We start from the raw sequence: 19,113 nt of genomic DNA on the forward strand, positions 1-19,113 counted from the left end.
ATTAGTCTCCCTGACATGTTCAAGCGTTGCTTTATTTAGCTTGTCGGATTCTGCAAATAAACGCAATCTCAGGGTTTATGGAAAAATGGATAAAAATTAGATTGTAAGGTATTGATCTGGATTGTGAGTAGTTGGTGGGGGTGCTGTGCGTGTATGTGTGAGAGAGGTGGTGTTGGAGGTGGGGGGACGGGGAGCTCTCATGTGTGTGTGTGTGTGTGTGTGTGTGTGTGTGTGTGTGTGTGAAGAGGGTGGGGCGTGGTGGGGGTGAGCAGAAATGAAGCCGTAATTCAGGGCTATTGAACCCCCTGCCACTGGCGGCATCGATCGCCAGGCAGCGGTTATGAGATCACACCTGAGCACTGGAGACTGCAGAGGGGAGGGAAGGACGGGGGGGAGCTGTGCGGGCAGGGGTGGGGGGAGACGAGGGAAGGGGGAGACGAAGGAGTAAGGAGCGAGGAGGAGAGAGAGAGAAACAGAAGGTTGTGATATGATCAGCTCCTTACCCGCTGTCTGAGGGCCTGTTAAGGTGTTAACATCAAGCCTCAGAGCCAATTACCTAACCCTGCAAGTACACTACCCACTCACCTCCTCACACTCACAGTGTTGTGACACAGAAGGAGAAGAAGACAGGGCAACTGGACGCTGGCTGTTGTTCTCCCCTCCTCCTGCTCTGTGTTTCCAGGACAACTCCACTCTTCTGACCTCTCAATTATCCCTGATCCCCCCCCCCCCTCCCCACTCGACCTTCTACTCTTTGCACCCCAAACATCCATCCGAAACCCCCACCCACCCACCCCTTCGTACACACTCCCCCTGCGGCTCTGTGGGTTATTATAGTGAAATATGAAGCGATGTGGATTCTAGGCTTCATGAAATTTCCATGAGCATTGATCTGATCTGATGTGGGTGATTGCTAGGTGAATCCCTCCAGTCCAGAGCTGTTGCTCATCTATTCATTTATTTATGGCAGTTATGTTTTACTGGCTTTGATTTGCTCTTCTGGAGAGCGACAGCTAAGGATTATAAATATACCTGAATAGGAGAGTGTGCTTGGAATCCTGGAGGGCAGCAGCGCACCACTCCTCTTTCCAACTTGGAAAGTTGTTTTTTCTTTTTTTTTTCTTCTTCTAGCATTAATTCTTGGTGTAAAATGTGAGATATTGAGCATGGATATAAGGGCATAAAAAAAATAAGACAATCCCCAAAGAGGCACAGACAGATAGTTAGTGATGTGCGTTGTCCCCCACATACTCGTCTTCTGGTTTATGGTCCTTGAAAACGAGCAGAGACAATATCACTTCCTCTCTCAATTACCAAAATTGTCTCTTTATTTGTAATAGGGGTATCTATGTATGTCTTGGGTTTTTATGCTATTGTTCACTCGAGGCTCATTTGGCACATTGTGGGGAACTGATAAAAAATTCATCATAAAAACAAAAGCCTCTGAGACGAAAGAGAGGATGTTGTCGGAACAATCCCTTCCTCAGACTGAAGGCCTAATCCAGGGCAAATCCTCCTTAAAGCTTTAGAGAGATCAGAGAATAGGGAAGTAATGTCAAATATTTGTCCTCGGAAATAATTCATACTTTATTTGTTGCATGTGATCGCCTCATTGTTTTGGCTTATTTTATCAGCAAACCAGCTGGCCCTGTAATGTGTGTCATTCTCTGTAAGCTGAGCCAGCCTCTGGCATCTCTACTTCGACTTTTCCATCTCTTTGCTGTCTTTGCTTCTAGCTATTCACCTTTCCTTTCATTCACTCTTATGGATCGCTGGAACACTCCACTGGGAGAGCTGTCCAAATACATTTGTGTTGCCAAAACAGAGCATCACCCATTCTCGCTCCCGCACGCTGTTTTTTTCGGTCCGTGTGTTTGAGCGGGCGGGCTCAGGAGGAGCCGTGGTGAAGTCACTGGAGGTCCAGCAGGACAGCTTGTACTCATAGCCTCTAGGGGCCTTTTTTCTGGGGGCCGCCTAGTCAGCCTGGCTGCTCAGATGTGAGGCGAGCAGGGCATCAGCCCCCAGGAAACGTCCAAGCTGCGACCCACAGGGGAAACAGACGGACGGCACAGACGCATACAGGCGATTCTCACGTGCAATGGCGCCTTTTCTTTTTCTTCCATACAAGCGCACATTTACTGTTTCAAACTCTGTCCGGAAGCAGCGTCTTAAAGGCTGTAGCGCAGGAAAGTTGTCAAGACTGTGCCCTGACTCCCCGAGGCAGCCCGCAAAGACAGGAGAGGGAGAGACAGTACATTAGGAATGAATTATGTGGAGAGAGCACTTATCCAACAATCCTCCTCTGAAGTGTTTGTACTATAAGCCTCAGATCTTCATTGTATTTATTCTAATGTTTAAATATTCATGGTAAACCTTCTCATATTCAATTACCGAAGCACGACCACAGCATGCAGAGAGTGCTTTCTCCCTGCTGCCTGGATGATCTGACTGTGTGTGTGTGTGTGTGTGTGTGTGTGTGTGTGTGTGTGTGTGTGTGTGTGTGTGTGTGTGTGTGTGTGTGTGTGTGTGTGTGTGTTTAGCTTGTTCCCTGGAGCGATCAAGCCTTTGTTATATTGGAACCAAGCTCTGTAATTGCTTATATTAGTCGCTGATCAACGCAAGACCACAGGACACACACACACATTCACTTTCCCTGATTCCTGACAGTCTTTTTATTAACCACCAAAGCGGGCGACAGAGAGAGATTTATTACATCACAGGCAAACAAAGACACACACCAGACCTAATAGAGAAAACCCACATTTTTCAGCGTGGTTAGTTTAATGTTGAAATATTCATGGATTCAGTTATGTCTGCTGTCACTTGCTTCTCCCGCCGTACCTTCTCTGGTGCTTTTGAACATTAGGTGTTTTCATCATTAAGGATCAAGCTGTAAATGTTTTTTTTCTCTCTCTGCCTGCTTCCCTCCACTTCCTGCTCAGCGCTGAACGAGCCAACCATAGACTACGGCTTCCAGAGGTTACAGAAGGTCATTCCCAGACACCCTGGAGATCAAGAGAGATTACCTAAGGTACAGTGCCTCTGCTCCTCTCATGTGTCTGCTCACACTAGTTGCCAAGCACAATAAATTCACAAGAATCTGTCTTGGTAACACTGGTACAAAGATGTATTGAAAACCTCTTGAGTTTCATAGTACGTAGGATATACATGGCACAAGGACAGCATGACCTCTTAGACAGAGGAACAAACCATGCGCTATAGACAGTAGGCCATACATGACACTATGCACTATGCACATAAACATTTAACCACATGTTCATGGTCATTTTCTGTTCAAACAAACACTTTATTTGTGCAATGAATGCACAAGCGACTCTATTCATCCTTCCACTGAGTATAAGGTCATTTGGACTGGCAAAGTGGGAAGAGGAAAGGGGATAGATGGAGAGAGGAAAAGAGAGGGAGAGAGAGAGAGAGAGGAAAGGAGGTTGAGGGGAGAGAGAGAGGAAGAGAGAGGCAGAAGCAGGTTAGGTGATCCATCATAGCTGTCCAGTCTTACCTCCTGCTGGGTCAGTGGATCGAAGTCAACCCCGGGTGGACTTTATTACTTCCAACACACACACTTATCCACAATGCAGCACACACACACACACACAGAAATGCACACAGACTTCTCTATGCCTTCATGTGCACGCACACACACACTCAGTGGAGGGAAGTCACCACCAGGCAGAGATGGAGAGCACAGGTAGATGCAGAAGGAAGATAGAGAAATCACTTGTCCTCACTGTGTGTCATGTCTGGTGGATACAAGAGTTGTCCCGGTGAGTTCTGGTCTTTAGCCTATCAACCCCCCGTATCTCTCCAAATATCTTTGTATCCATCCATCTCTTTTCCTCTCCTCCTCTTTCTCCCTCGCTTGGCGGTGTCTCTTTCACTTCTAAATGAACAGCGGTAGCTGGCAGGCCTGGTTGTTCATTTCAGCTCTATTGATTTGTGCCTTTATTGAGGTAATAACAGTTTGTTGACCACGCTTCTCTCTCAACTGTTGGCCTCAATCATTAGAGAGGGGCAGGAGAGGGGCATATGCTGGCAACTTCTTGAGCTACAAATGTCCATTCAAAGCTACCTTGGCACAAGCCTCTGTGTGGCTGTTCTTTGGTGGGTCTTTAAACTAGATTCAACTGACTGGGACTATAATATATTCCAATATATTGGCACTTTGACGAACCCGCCCCACCCCCAATACACATACAGCGTGCAGAGAATAGGCAGGATATATACCAACCCCTGTTCTATCTCTGTATGTTGCGATAATGATCCAGTGATCCAGCTGAAAACAGCCCCATACTGTGCTGTAGAATAGTCAGGCAGTCAGACTGAGCGGGGACTGCTGGGTAGCCAGACTGCAGGGTGTTTAGCTAAGGCTGCGGTGTGGCTGGGGGTCTGGGGCTGGCTAATGAGTGACCGCCCTGCCAGACGAGGCCAGGCTCTGCTCTGGATCAGGTTCCCCTTCCTGTTGACGTCTCTGTGGGCCTGACTTTACGGGAAGAGACCCTGCGCCCAGGAAATGGTCTCCCCTTACAGCAGCAGGGCTAGGGAGGCAGCATGGCGCTAACCACATTTATCTGTTTATCAGAATGACTCTGGAGCGCTGCCTAATCGCGTTTAGCTACTGGACAGATCCCTTCGCTAACGAGAGACTGATAGGTACAGACAGGGCACAGGAGCATGAGAGAGTGATTAAAGGGGGGGGGGGGGGGGCAAGTGAAAGTAGTTCGGAGGCTCAGGTGAGGGGAGAGTGAATTATAAATGAGGAGATGCACGCACATAATAGACCTAAGGAGAACGAGCAGAATGGCTGATGCAGAGAGGGGCAAAAAAAAAATTAAATAAAGAGACTGATGTTGCACGAGTGCTCCCGGAACACCGTTACACTCCAACTGCAGATCTGTTCATGTCCTAATGCCTCGCACTTCCTTCATTTCCCCTCCTCCCCCGCTTTCTTTTCCTCCTCCTCTCTTTTTCCTTCATCCATCCATCTAACTATCTAGCAATCCCTGGGAGGCATGGGGCGTCGAGGAAAAGCAGAGAGAAGGAAGCGAGGAGCAGTGCATACATACTAAAGAACCACTTACCTTCCTAGGGCCTCTACATCTCTCAATCACCTCAAACAGGCCTCCTTTCTGGTCTCCCCTCTTCCCAGCTCTCACCCTCCTCCTCCCCTCGCCTCCTTTTCTGCCTCCCCCAGATAGTGCTAGTAATGGGAGGTTAACACAGAGGCAGCGCTCCCATTATTGAGTGAATTTAGCACCTCGGACAGCGCTCTACAATCTTTATTGCTTTGCTGACCCTCTCGTCATGTCCTGGGCGTGCTCGACAGCCTCCACATGTGCATGGCTGCGTGTGCGGTTACACTCGTGTGTGTTTGCGTGTGTGTGCAATATGAGGTCTGATTGAAAGGCGGCGTGTCACGGAACAGAGAGCACACATGCTCCGGGGCTTGTTCACAGCGAGGGATACACTCAGGAGAGTATAACGCACAGCGTGAGTGTGCGCGAGTGGAAGAGAAAGAAACGAGGAGAAGGTTGGAGGGGAGGGGGCTGCAATTTTCTGGTTGTCGCGCCTCCAGCATATATCCTGGCCCCGGCACATTAACTTTTAAAAAGGGTTTTGTAGGACTGTAGGTGTCGACATCACACACACACACACACACACACACACACACACATATATATATAAAGACTGCCTGGAGTCACACACTCATACACTCAGGGAGGAAAAAAGAATAGAGACAGAGAGAGGAGGGAAAGGGTTGTAAGCGGTGGAAAATGAGTGCGGAGAAGCTGCGTTAGGATAAATGTTTGATGTGGGAAATTCCACTCGGCGGTTTTCACCTGAGCAATGATGTTCTACATTTATCACACAAAGTGGATACAGGGCTATTCACTCGGATCATTACCAGGGTTAATACAGGGCAGGAGACGGGTGTGTCCCGGCTGACGAGGAGAGTTGTATAGCCGTCAACCTGATGATATGTTGTGTTAAATGAGATTGATGCGTGATCATGTGCGGCGGGTTCGTGATCCATCAGCGACAGAGGAGAGAGAGAGAGTGAGAAGATGTGGAAGATAGTTGACTGATAGAGAGATATAGGCTCATGTTTTATTCACAGATAACAGTATCTTCCCTCTGCTCTCCCAAACTGCCCAGCTAGTAACAAAGTGCTGGGATGGGCCCATTTCTCTTCCTCTCCCTTCCTCTGTCTACCCCTTTCCTCTCCCTCACACTCTCTCTGTTCTGCATTCACAGCATAATGCAAGGAGTGAAATGTAATAAAAGTGACTGAACTCTTTGAGCCGCCACACTTGTGATCAATCCCCCTTCCTCTGTCTGCGCTTGATTGCAGGAGGTGATTTTAAAGAGAGCGGCAGATCTGGTGGAGGCCTTGTACGGGATGCCTCACAATAACCAGGTAAACTCTCTCTTACACACACACACACAGACAAAAACACAAACAGCAATATCTCTTATTAGACATTATTATTTGTTTGTGGTTCGGGCCAAGTGGCAGCATCAAAGGCGCTTATCTCTGCTGGCGATGTAGCACCCTGCCGTGTTCGCGCAAGATCTGGGACCCACAAACATGCACGCTAGACTATGTTAGAGCTTTTTATCAATGCAGAGGGTGGAGATGAGATTAGAGGGAATGCAGAAGGCAGTTGAAGAGGAGGAGTGGCATTAAGGCTTGAGTCTGAAGGAGGAAGAATGGAAACCCAAAACAGGGAGGAAGAGGCAGGCTAAAGATCTGATGTGTCTGTTTAATGAGCCTTTCCTCCATTTACTGAACCAATCCCACCACTCCCAGCGACAACTGATAAAAACCACTCAGCTCTGCTAGATTTACATGTGCAGTATCTTGAGTGGAGATCTAGCATTCTTATCAGGCTACAAAGCCAACATCAAGGGTATATTTTCCCTCTTCTCTTCTCTTTTCTTCTCTGTTACTGACCACCACTCTTTTTTTTTTTTTTTTGTTCCTTCCTCATCGTCAGGAGATGATTCTGAAACGAGCAGCGGATATCGCGGAGGCCCTCTATACAACAGTCCCAAGAGGGCACAACCAGCTAGCCAGTCTTGGCAGCAGCTCTGTTCATGCTGGCATGATGGCAGTAAACTCTTTCACCGGGTCAGAGGTGGCACAAACAGCCAATCAGGGTGAGCAAACACACCAGGAAACAATTCTGGCCTATTGTCATGGGAAAAGGAAAAAATGTTTATTTGCTGTTGTCCATTTAGGGATGACAGCAGGGTGGGGGGGGGCAACTGGCATTTTATTTTTCATGTGGGAAATTTAGAGATAGTGATTTAAGAGCATGGAGCAAATAAGAAAGTGTGAAAAAGGAGGACAGGAGGAGGAGAGGTGACAGTAAGAAACGGGGAAAACTTGAAAGAAAGATGGTGAGAGAGTGAAGAATGGAGAAAAAGAAAGCCGTGGATGGAGTACGATGGAGAAATATGAGTGGGTCCTAGGGGTGTGTATATTAGACTGGGGTCGGCCCCTGTCTGACAGAGAGAGATGTGGGTGCAGTCAGTGGTGATTCATCACATGTATCGGGGGAACCAGAGGAGAGTGGATGGACCAGCCTCTGGATGCAACTCAATAATTCCAAGGCGCTTCCTCTGCCCTTCATTTTCATCCGGAAACATTTTTAACCTATCGTTTGTTTCACCCTCATATTAGATGAAAATGTAAACTTAATCAGGGAGGAGCAGAGTGATGAAGAAGTGAGACAATACTTGTGATGAGTAGCCTTTGTTACACTAGAGCAGGGGTGTCAAACATAAAGCCCGGGAGCCAGAATCACCTCAGTAAAATCCGTTTTGACATCCCCACACTAGAGAGTGGAAATTTCAGATGTTCAGTTCCAGCCATTTTTCCCCCACCTATGTTATCATGTTGTATATTGTATAGATATTGTGTAGGCTCACTTTGTGTCTTCAAAGCAGCTCTGACCCATGGGTGCCCTGTGGTGTCTGGTACTGGGATGTTGGCAGTTTGTGATGTGGAGTGATGCATCCGTGTATGAGGGATGTTCCTGAATCCTGTAGAGTTTGAAGGCCGGGTGAACAGATTGGGCACCATTCATGTGCAGGCAGGGCACACCGTCGTGCAGGGCAATGTGCAGGTGGGCGTTACCACGTCACATGAATGGCAGTACCCGAGGCTTCACAGCAAAACACTGCAGTGAAACAATGATTTTCACTTTGCCCGTCAGCGGTTTTAGTGTTGTAGCTGATCAGTGTGTATTTATAGTCTTCCATTTTACATTGTTCTCCTTCTGTTCACTGCCCCTGTAAAGCATGAAAGGTCCTGTCAGAAATACTAGCTTCATTCTTTGTAAATTACAAGAGAGCCGCCAAGGCCTTTTACCGTTAATTGCCTTATCAATATATCTAATTCTGAAGAGGAGCCAGCAGGGTGATAGTCCTCTTGTTTCAGGCGTTGGAGGGGGGGTGCGGCTATATCCCTCTCATATCATTCTTCCTCCACTCTGTTCATTGCTTTTTTTCTCTCCCATATGCTGTCTAAGATTTTTCTAAGAAAAAGCAAAACATTTCTTCTGGCTTGTAATGCTATGTCCATTAGTATGAAAAAAGGAGCATTTGGCAGCAGCTGCATGTAGGCTTTCTTGTTTTGGTATGCCTGCCATCTGCTATACCTCTAACACTCTCCATCCCCCTTTCTTTCTCTGTCTTTAGGTTTCAGTAGGAGTACAAGCAGTGTGTCCCCTCATGGTTATGTCCCCAGCTCTACTCCCCAGCAGAGTAGCTACAGCTCTGTCTCCACTAGCATGAATGGCTACGCTAACTCTGGCATGGCAACCTTGGGCACCTCACCCAACTTCCTCAATGGATCTGCAGGCAACTCGCCCTATGCTAGTGAGTAAATACAGTGCATACTAGAGCTGAAAGTTTGGGTGGGGATCAGCATTTTGTAAATGACAGAAGACATCTCTGAGAGGAACTGAGAAGCACGGCAGGAAACAAGAATCGACACGACAGGAGAAAGTATTTCAGTTCAGCTGGCTCATCTGTTTCTTTAAGAGCAGAGTCAAACACAAATCCCCGCTTTATTGGCCAGGGGAGGAGATCACCTAGCACGTCCCAACACCTCCTCGACACACACGTGCACACACACACACACACACACACACACACACACACCACCTCTGCTCACACACACTCACCCTCTACATTAAAGACTCTTGATTAAATCAATAAACTAATTGCTAGAGAAGCAATTCCATTTCAGCTCTTTGATTCCTGGGTGTTAACAAGTATTTTAACAGGCTCATCGGCCCCACATAGACACTTTCAATCAATGGCCCCTCGGCCTGCCTTTGTAGGTCCAATTTTCATTAATTGATTAGTTAGGCCCCTTCATAAATGGATTATGACTTTATTGCAAGGATTTGTCAGGAAGAGCCATAAAAGCTAAGTGTTGGATAATAACAACAATAAAGGCAGAAGCAGATATCACAGGGCAGGTGAAATACGGCTCAGCTGATTGTAAAATCACTGAAGGGGGAAATGCTCTTAGTGTATTAGCAGACAAAAGACAAACCCGAGAGAAGTGGATGGATGGGATGATGTCAGAGGACATGATTTGGATTGTGAAGAGTTGGGTCATTTGGCTGTGTGTGCCTCTCATGAGGGTGAATTACAGTGGCCACAGTAAATCCAGCTAACGGCTATCTTGTACAAAGCTTTTGATTTCATTTCAGAAGCACTGAGAAGCTCTTTTAGATATGAATATGTTCAAAAAGTTTCTCTATCTTGCATTTGAAATCTTCAATCCACCGTTCCAGAGGGGATGTCCCAAAAGTACAAATCCACATCTAGCCCTTAAATTACATGACATATGGTTAACAACTGTTTAGAGTGCTTTTAAGGTGGTGAATGATGCCTAATGTGCAGTTAAAATGCAAAGAGCCAGTGGGCAAGCATATTGCTTATGTATTCTAATTTTTTAAACCTTGTTGGTTAAAACCTCTAGCATAAATATCTGTGATAAAGTAGATGTGTGGGAGCTTTGTTTGTAAGTTGCCCTGAAAACACATTACAGGTTACAGTACCTAAAGTTGCTGAGGAGATGTTTATCATCCCCTGAGCACAGGATGAGTCATCAAAACAGATTGATCAGAAGGGGGGAAAAACGACCTCAGGCCATTTTCAGCATTTTCCAACTAAACACATTTTTGTGTAAGATATGGAAAATCTCTTTGCCAAATAATTGCTTAACAGCACAACAGGTAGCAAAACAAGTCTGAGCCAGTTGATCTGAAAACAACATGTCACCCCTCCTGCCATCATCCATTGACCAGTCCCCTTCTGTTCGTCCCATCTGCCTGTCCTCTGCCCTCGGCCCTCTCTCTAACCCCCTTTCTGCCATCGTCGTCCCTTCCTGTCCTTCTTCCCTGACATACACCTATGACGCCCCTTCCTAAAACACCCTCTCCTGCCCATCTCTCTCTCTTTCCCTCAGTCGTCCCGTCCAGCCCGACGATGGCGTCGTCGACCAGCCTGCCCTCCAACTGCAGCAGCTCCTCTGGCATCTTCTCCTTCTCTCCAGCTAACATGGTGTCTGCAGCCGTCAAGCAGAAGAGCGCATTTGCCCCCGTTGTCCGACCCCAGAATTCCCCTCCTCCCACGTGCACCAGCGCTAATGCTAACAGCCTGCAAGGTAAGCCGCTAAGTAGCCTCACGCTAACTTGCTGATGAATTTGAAATTTGCAGTATGAGCACAGTAAAAAGTTTTAGTAAAAATATTTGCTAGGAATTGTTCACCCTCAAGCTTTAATCCTGCTTTTCCTCACCTCCTATGATAACGTCTCACTTTTACTCCTTCGATTTTCCTTTTTCTTCCTCCACTCCTTTTTTCCCCCCCTTTCTTGGCCCTCCCTCCACTCTCCTTCCTCACCGTAGATCAGTCTTTTGTGGACTCTAGCAAGTACTCATCAGCCAGCTCTCTGCAGGGCCTGGCCTTCTCCTGAAGTATGTTACTCCTCGCTTTCATTTTTCTCTTTCTCTGTTTTGGCTTTCCACTCCACGCTATCCCAGACCGCTCATTTGCACCATCCTGCCCTGCCCTTCCTTCTCGTTTCTGTTTTTATTTGTCACTCTTGACTTGTCAGATAGTCATCATGCTACCCCATATGTGTTATATTTCCTGTTTTCACTTCCTGCTTCCTGCCCGTCCTCTAGTTGGTGCGTCTGCGGGGGGAGGGTGTGAAGGGAGGTCGTTATGCCACCACGGGTCACTCTGTTCTCTCATTTCCATCGAATGCGGCACGGGGTCTGTTCGTCTGGGCAGGATGTTGTATGGTGCTGAGATCCTGAGAGAGAGAAATGATGGATGGGAATCTTTATCAGAGCCCCAAGCTAAGCACTTCCTCACTTCCTTCGTCGGCGTTGATGAGCTCTGACCACTGTGACCTAAGGGCCAATGGCCACTATGCTCTGATCACACTGACACGCGCACACACACACACACACACATGCACACACCATTCTGTTAATCCCAACAAGTGGGAGACACTTAGGAAATAACCTGGGAATTAGTGGATTGAAGAGTGGGGGAAATCAATAAGGAGCCAATATGTTATATGAAAAATTTATATCTGTGATGGTTTCTGTGTAAGAAAAAAAAACAGGATAGAGGGAAGGAGTGATGGGGGGAGGTGGCTTGTGGGGAGGCGGAGGTGCAATAGTTGGTGCTATACGGAGGTAAAGATGTGAGTATATCTCATGGATTTCATTTCCATGTTTGAGCCTAATTTTCATCACCTCTGTCATTCCACATCAGTTCATACTCTCCCCACCCTCTCGTTTGAGTCATTCTCCATAATGCACATAATAGGCTTGCACCATGTAGCTGTTAACAATTAACAGCGGCAGCTCTTGCATGAAGCTGTTTAGGAGGCCTGTGAGAAGCTGAACAATGTTGTCGATGCGCGGCCAAGTCAGCGGCAGCGGCGGAGGGAAATGTTTTGATTCCTGGGGCCTCGGAATGAAGAGATAATGAGGGAGAGTCGTCTTTGTTCGCCAGATGCTGGAGCACATTGCTGTTATGTGACTGTTGTGATGACAGATGAAACCCAGCAATCACATGACTGACCTTTCTCTCTCTTTCTTTACCCCTCAATCTCCCATTCACTCCTTCTACCTCCCCCTCTTTTCCCACAAAGCAGCGATTCCCGGGATGATCGTTCCACCCATGTAGAGGATCTGGGATAGCTGGAGATTTGGGAATGTTGAGAGGAAAAAAAAGACAGTAGCGGAGTCTGGTGAGTCTCTGTTATGCTGCAGAGCTAAAGTGAAGGAAGTCAAGATAAAGACGCAGGACTCTGTTAAACTCAGGCCTTTCCATTGGGATTTCATCTGAAGGCGATAGGAGAGAAAGAAAAAGGGGACAATATGAACCTTTTGTGATGTTATTTCCCTCTTGGTTGAAATAGTGTAGCTTCTCTGACACCATGTTGGATGGAGTGTATAGAGACTGATAGTTTGCCCACAGTGTGACACTGACCTCATGAAAAGAGCATTTATTTATCTTTGTGTTTATGCCTGTAAGGTTTGGGTTTGATTACTGGAGGCCCCCACGCCGCCTTGCAATCCATAACTCGCACAAACAACAGCGAAGTGTTGGTTTGGCCATGAAGTTTACAATAACTTCAGTCACAAACAAAGGAGCTTTCCTTACCGTTTCCGCCTCTCTAAAACCGCAGAGCGACACAGTGGCCAAATGGAGAAGGAAAAAAAAAGTTCAGCAACACAGAAAAAAATAGAAAATCAACCATTGATTTTGCTGCTAATTTTCCAATAAATCTTAAAAATTGTCTAGCAAAACTGCCCCAAGCTGTTTAAACATCACGCCTTGCTTTTATTTTATTTTATTTTTTTAAATCTCTCTCTCTCTCATTTTGGTTGGTTTGTTTGAATTTTAATAAAACTGTGAGGATAGAGCTGTTTGCAATATGCTTTTTCTGCTTGACATGTGAAGACAAGGTGACGATGAGAATTTAGCCAAAACTGACGAGGTTTTTAGTGAAGACTTGAAAAGCCAGAGGATGTGTGTGCGTCCAGCCAGCACTGTAACTGAAGGAGCCTAGCAAATATCAAATTAGAATAAATGCGTGATATATGTGATATATTTTTGTATATATAAAAAAAATGTTCATTTTGGGGTTTTTTTCACTTCTTTACTCTTTTTTTTGCGATAGCTCTAGTTTGAAATGTAAACATTAAATGTCTTAAGGCAGCTTCTCAGTACAGAAGATAGATTTACTGCGTCTTGTCAATATCTCATTTGCTAAACATGAGAAACATGGGTTTGGATACAAAAAGGGGATCCCTGTAAAATACCCTATAAATAATGTATTTATCCCTTGTATTTGTACATTGACTCTCACCCTCGTTTAGTTGTGTTGTGTAAGTTTAATACAGTAAGTGAACACTTTTCGCAGTGTTTCGTTTCATTATTTGCTGTTGTCTCTCACTATTTAAATGTGACTTTTTTTTTAAATCTTTGTTCCTTTTTGTTTTTTGTATGTTGTTTTGCATCAGTATGCCATGCTTCTGTTTGTTGATTCAAAACATGCCATTGTCTATTTTTGTATTATTTGTAAGTTAATAAAAAAATCTTTTTTTTTTCCTTATGAAAATGTTTATTGTACGGCAAAAAAAGTAGCATCCTATTCAGAGTATTTCGTTGAAGTAGATTTTTTAAGAATATAAACACACATTAATATATACTGTAAATCTATATCTTTTTGTTTGAACTCTGAGGCTTTCAGATTGATACTGTTCTTGAACTGATAATATGCATGGGTTCTTCTCTTGAGTGACTCTTTCTTTATGTGTGTGGAAAACCAAGAGAACAAACAAATTGCTCTGTTTTTCTTTCTTTGTGTTCCTCTTTTTTGCCTCCCTCCTCTTCCTCCTCCTCCTCTGTTCTTCCCTATGTTATTTAAGCCTGCTTACATACTGTATCTATATACTCTTTCTTTTATTTCTGTCACTGTAATCTTTACCAGCAGTCTAGATGCCTTAACAATGCAAACCCATTCTTCATTCAATCATGTGTACAGTTTTTCTACCCTCACCACAATTGTCTGTTGCCACAGAGGAATTCATGAGAACTTGGGGACAAAGCACAAACCCACTCTGTTTGGTGGTAAAGCCAGACTAGAATACAAAGAGCCATAATTCAACAATCACACACACACCCCGATGTACTATAATACTGCAGCAATGGCACGCTTTGAAGGACAAGTCGGAGCGGCCTTTCTCAGCTGTGCTTCCTGCACGTTCGGAGAAACACTTTTTGTAGCAATTATGTAGCTTTTTTTTAATGATTTTGGCAGCATGATAGTGACATTTCTCATCAACCACAGGATCACAACAGTACGACAACACATGGCTGTTTTTATTGTAGTACAGAGGGGCGCACAGTGAAGACAAGCGCTGCCACAGCACAATTTTAATCTCTACACAGAGTCGTAGGTCTGACTCCAGTATCCGACAGTCAACCCAGCCCCCAGTCCTTCACCGTCTGTATTGGCCTTTGGACAATACAGCTTCATTTCAAGCTAAACAAGACTAAAAAGAACATGTGATGAACCACAAAAGGGAGCTCCTTGGCCCATCAGACATTTCTGTAGTCTTTTTTTTTTCTTTTTTTTCGTGTCTGCCGTGTGTCTTCAAGCTGTTGCTGGACAGAGAATAGGGCTTTTTCTCTCTCTGCTTTTTCTTTTCTAGAGCCTGGTTTTGTTAAGGGGGTAGAAAGGACAGTTTTAACAGAGGCGCCTGCTGACAGACGAGTGTTTTTCAGGCACTTGTGTGCCTGTGCCGGTCTGGGCCAGGGCGGGAGGGGCCGCAGCATATCTGTTTCAAATGAACTACAGAGGTCTGTTGTCATACAATGGCATCTTTGTAAGCAAAAGTTCCATCCCAAATATGAGTATCAGTAATGGGTGACAAAGTTTTTGTATTTAGGTAACAAACAACAAAAAAAGAAGAAGATGCAAACCAAATAGCTGGTGTCTATTTTTTCCTCTGTTTGTCTTTGACTGCAAATACACTGAACAGCTCTATGATATAAGGGAAGAAAAAAAATCTACTGTATAGATTGTTATTGTTTTTGATGAAAATTGAGCTGTAAGATAACTTTTGGAATCTCACAATGTTGAATTAAAGTTACCTCTTGTCTGTGACTTTGTCAGGTGTCCTTTTATTTCAAAATATGCCTCATTCCTGATTTATTTTATGTTACCGGTTTTCTCTGGGCTTTTTTTTTTTTTCACTGAAAATGCCTTCTCCAATTAGCTGACAGGCAGCTGACTAAGAATAGAGGAGGAACGGCTACGGCTTATTCCACAGGTCAGAAACAGGCCTGCATCCTTTCCCCTGCTCGGCTCCTTTCACTAATGAATCTAATTCATTAATACATTACTGATGGCATGGTGAACATGGTTAGCCTGACAAGTTTCCTCCTAAACATATTAGTTAATGATGATTCCAAGGTTATTAATTGCAAAGGCACCAGCCCACCATAATTGAGTCATCATTTGCATACCCGGTCATCAGCAGAAAATTAATTTCTTTTTTATTTTTTGCATATCTAATTTAGAAGGCTGCGATTGGATTAGCTCGTGAAAACAGCGGATCCCAGGATTCTGCTGACCTCAAAGTATTCCAGGGTCTCCTCGGTAACTGGAGGCTTCCGCAACACCAAGGGGCGGTGAGGGGGGAAAGCAAGACGACCTGGAAGTACTGATGAAATAAGGGCTCGTAAACACTGCGTGCGCTTGTGTGTGTTTGCCTCCCTAATTGCCTAAAGGTTCATAACAACACACAGTCTTTTTTTCCTCTCTCTACTAAAGTCTAATAACAGAGTTGATAGTTTGCTGACAAACAGTAAAGTGGGTGGCGGCGTGCATGATTTAGCAGTAAGAGGTGGGATATTGAATTATGGAGGTTGCACACTTAGTCCCGAGGAAAATGAATCCTGGAGCCTAATGTTTTTGATTAGCAAGCCGAGCACCAATGCCGCGTTGCACCGAGGGATTCGGCTTCCCCTAAATGTAGCTTGCAGTGCAGCACATATACACACCTACACACACTGAAACACGCACACACTCATAAATCATAAATACACATAGACAAAAGGTGAACGCATTTTGCTCTTTATTTCCAGCTGCTTTTCAGGCCCCAGATAGACTGGTCAGTGTGGGAGGAGGACAATAGGAGTGGGAGGCCGAGGGCAGCGTGGAGCCAGCAGACCTCAGCCCTCTGGAGACGTAACATTAAAGACGCTATTCCTGGAGAACTACTCCACTGGATAGAGCCGGCAGAGCCCTCGCACATCAAGAGAGGTGCTGTTCAGGAGCTTCTGTGCTACTAGTACCCTAATGAAATATATTAATGCACACATTCCTCGCTCTCCTACTCCACCTCCTTCTTTTTTCTCATTCTCCTCCCTGCATGGACACATGAAGGGAGGAAGAGCGGAGAGATGTATTTGAAAGAAAAACAGGAGTCCCCATGGGGATCTCGGATAAAGAAGAGGAAAGGAAAGAAATGGAAAGGAGAGAGGATGTGAGTGTGTGTGTAGGGGGATATTCAGAATGGAGGCAAGGCTTAGACAGCGAACAAAACACAAGGAGAGGAGGGATGAATATTAATAATATTCTGTGTTGGAAAATAGTCACAATGGACATCATTGAAAGACGCAGAGAGGCAACGGGAAGCGAGAGCCATCCCCGGCCTTACTTACTGAGCGTGTGCGCACCTTCCTGCATGCGCACGAACACGCCTGCCATATTTGAGCACACCTCGAACAAGTGTGTACTCACAGTCGGGTTTTGCGCGCCCGCTTGCGAGGGTGTGTGGTCGTTTCCCACAGTAATTATCCCGATGACTGTGGGTGTCTGTCTATGATCTGTGTGGTACCTGTCAGAGGGAGCCCAGCAGAGCCCGTGCTTTATATTCCCTGTAATTGCTGCTGCTAATTTACTGTGCGTTGGCCTAATGAGTAGGGAGGTGAGGGGCTGGGGTATGTAATGGATGTTAGAGAGATAGAGATAGAGAGATGGATTTCACCACTGGCGGCACACAGAGAGGGAAGAGGGGAGGAGGCCGGCGAACTGTGTGTGTTAAGCAAGCATGTAGAACACTTATCTTTATTGTTCTACTAAAATGAAAAAAAAAAAAAAAAAAAGCAAAAAACCAAAACAAAAGATAAGCTATTTGCCCCTCCAACACCACCACCACCCTCCTCCTCCTGCTTTCCCTCTCCCTCTTTCTCCCCCCTCCAGCTGACAGTACAGTGGCGACTACAGCGAGCGCATTAGACGAGCTTTTTGTTATGTTGATTAATGATAAAAGCAAATCCATAAATAATATAGATTATTTATTCCATTTATTCACATGCTAATTAGAGCTAGAAACAGATACCTCAGAGAGATGGCCCTTTTTTTTTTGTACACCCCCCTCATCTGTTCCGGTGCAGTCAGATAGATAGACCAGCTGACATTCACCCACACGCATAGACAGTCACACGTTAATGTCATTCACACTTTGAAGCACCAATGGTATCTTGTGATGGGGACACGTCCACCCTTCATTTCTCCCTAATGAGGTCATGATAGAGGCCAGCGGTTTCGGCACGCCGCACACACCCCTCTGTTTTTCCAGGCGCACACATTCGGCGAGCGCTGGATTGACAGGGTCGTCTTTGATTGATGCACCGCGGTTCTTCCACATGTTCTACAGCTCACTCATTTAATTATGTTTCCTAAGCATCATTAAGTACCATTATATTCTATCATATTGTAATGAGAGAGGTGGCCAGTCACAGGACAAGCTAATTGGTGATTAATGTTGTGTATCAGTGAGAGACGAACGCAAGATTGGCCGTTTAATGACAAAACACTGTATTTAAGTGCTGAATGTGTAAAAAAACACAAACAGAGAGGGGAAATTAGAGAGAGTGTGATTCAAATCAAAACAGATATGGCCTCTTAGAGGTCTAATCTCTCACCTTTCCCTTCACACACACTCAAACACACACCTCCCTCCCTTCCCTCCTACCTTAAACACACACAAACTTCCTGCATTATTCTGAATTGTTCACCTCTTAGCTGCATTAAGGACACTTACTCAGGTAATGCTGGAGCCTGTCTCTGCAGACATAACTTACCTGCTCCTTGAGATTAACCGCTAACTCAGTATTGATGCACTGGCTGCATCACAGGTACACACACACACACACACACCCAGCACACAGATACAAACATCCTCATCTGGTATTGATACGCCGCGTGGCTGTAGGTGTTTCCATTTAAGGTCAGTCGATTGCCTTAAGTATGTAATGTTAGGAGGGGGGTCCGTAAACATGTCAAATTAGCAGTAATGAATGACCAGGCACTGGCAGGGGGAACTGTCAGGGTGCACGGCCAGGACAATACATTACCCTGAGTTATCCTAGTCTGTCCTCATTGTAACACACCCACAGTGACTGAGCAGACACGGGGTGTAAACTAGTGGGACCCATTCAGCGGTCACACACTCCACTTTAATGGTCCGTGTGGCTGATTGGTGCCCAGGAGATGAAAAAGACTCGAAACAAGAAGTAGACACGTCACCAGAGCACGGAAAGTTCAGGGTAAAATATTCTCAAAGCAAAGTTTAAAGATTGATGGACACAACCAGGAAGGTAGAAGGGGAAAAATGCATGAAAATAGATAGAGAGATAGATAGAGGACTAAGCTAGAGGGAGAGAAAACAAACTGTGGTATTTATTTTTTCTTCTCAGTGTTGAAACAGGAAAAGGACCTCTGGTTTAATAAACCATGAATCCTTTCACAGAGGGTTTGTATGTTATTCTTCGGAGGAACAGATACGTGAGGAGGAGAGGAGAGCGAAAGAGAAGCAGGGAGCAGCAGGGGGGGAAAAAGAGAAAAAAAAAGATGCTCTGCAGCCATATGAAATTTGCTCTCCCCACTTTACCAACACACACACTTATACATCCACTCTTCAGCCCACTTCCAGGCTGTATGTTAGTTTTGGGTAAGAAGTGTGGGATGA

The 19,113-nt window shown here is 45.4% G+C and overlaps 1 protein-coding gene across 5 annotated transcripts in view; it reads left to right on the forward strand.

Annotated features, from left to right (window-relative positions):
- ebf1a (EBF transcription factor 1a) overlaps positions 1-13,224 on the forward strand; it is a 53,018-nt gene extending 39,794 nt beyond the window's left edge. Inside the window, exons 11-17 of one of the 5 annotated variants that reach the window (XM_026189121.1) lie at positions 2,943-3,031; positions 6,371-6,436; positions 7,017-7,179; positions 8,725-8,904; positions 10,511-10,708; positions 10,951-11,019; positions 12,213-13,224. In XM_026189121.1, coding sequence (XP_026044906.1) covers positions 2,943-3,031; positions 6,371-6,436; positions 7,017-7,179; positions 8,725-8,904; positions 10,511-10,708; positions 10,951-11,018 — 764 coding nt within the window. In that variant the 3' untranslated portion in view covers position 11,019; positions 12,213-13,224. The other 4 variants (XM_026189112.1, XM_026189131.1, XM_026189140.1 and 1 more) reach the window with 4 other exon arrangements.
- The last annotated feature ends 5,889 nt before the right edge of the window (positions 13,225-19,113 follow it).

This window comes from Astatotilapia calliptera, chromosome 2 (genome assembly GCF_900246225.1).
Source record: "Astatotilapia calliptera chromosome 2, fAstCal1.2, whole genome shotgun sequence".
Taxonomy (NCBI): domain Eukaryota; kingdom Metazoa; phylum Chordata; class Actinopteri; order Cichliformes; family Cichlidae; genus Astatotilapia; species Astatotilapia calliptera.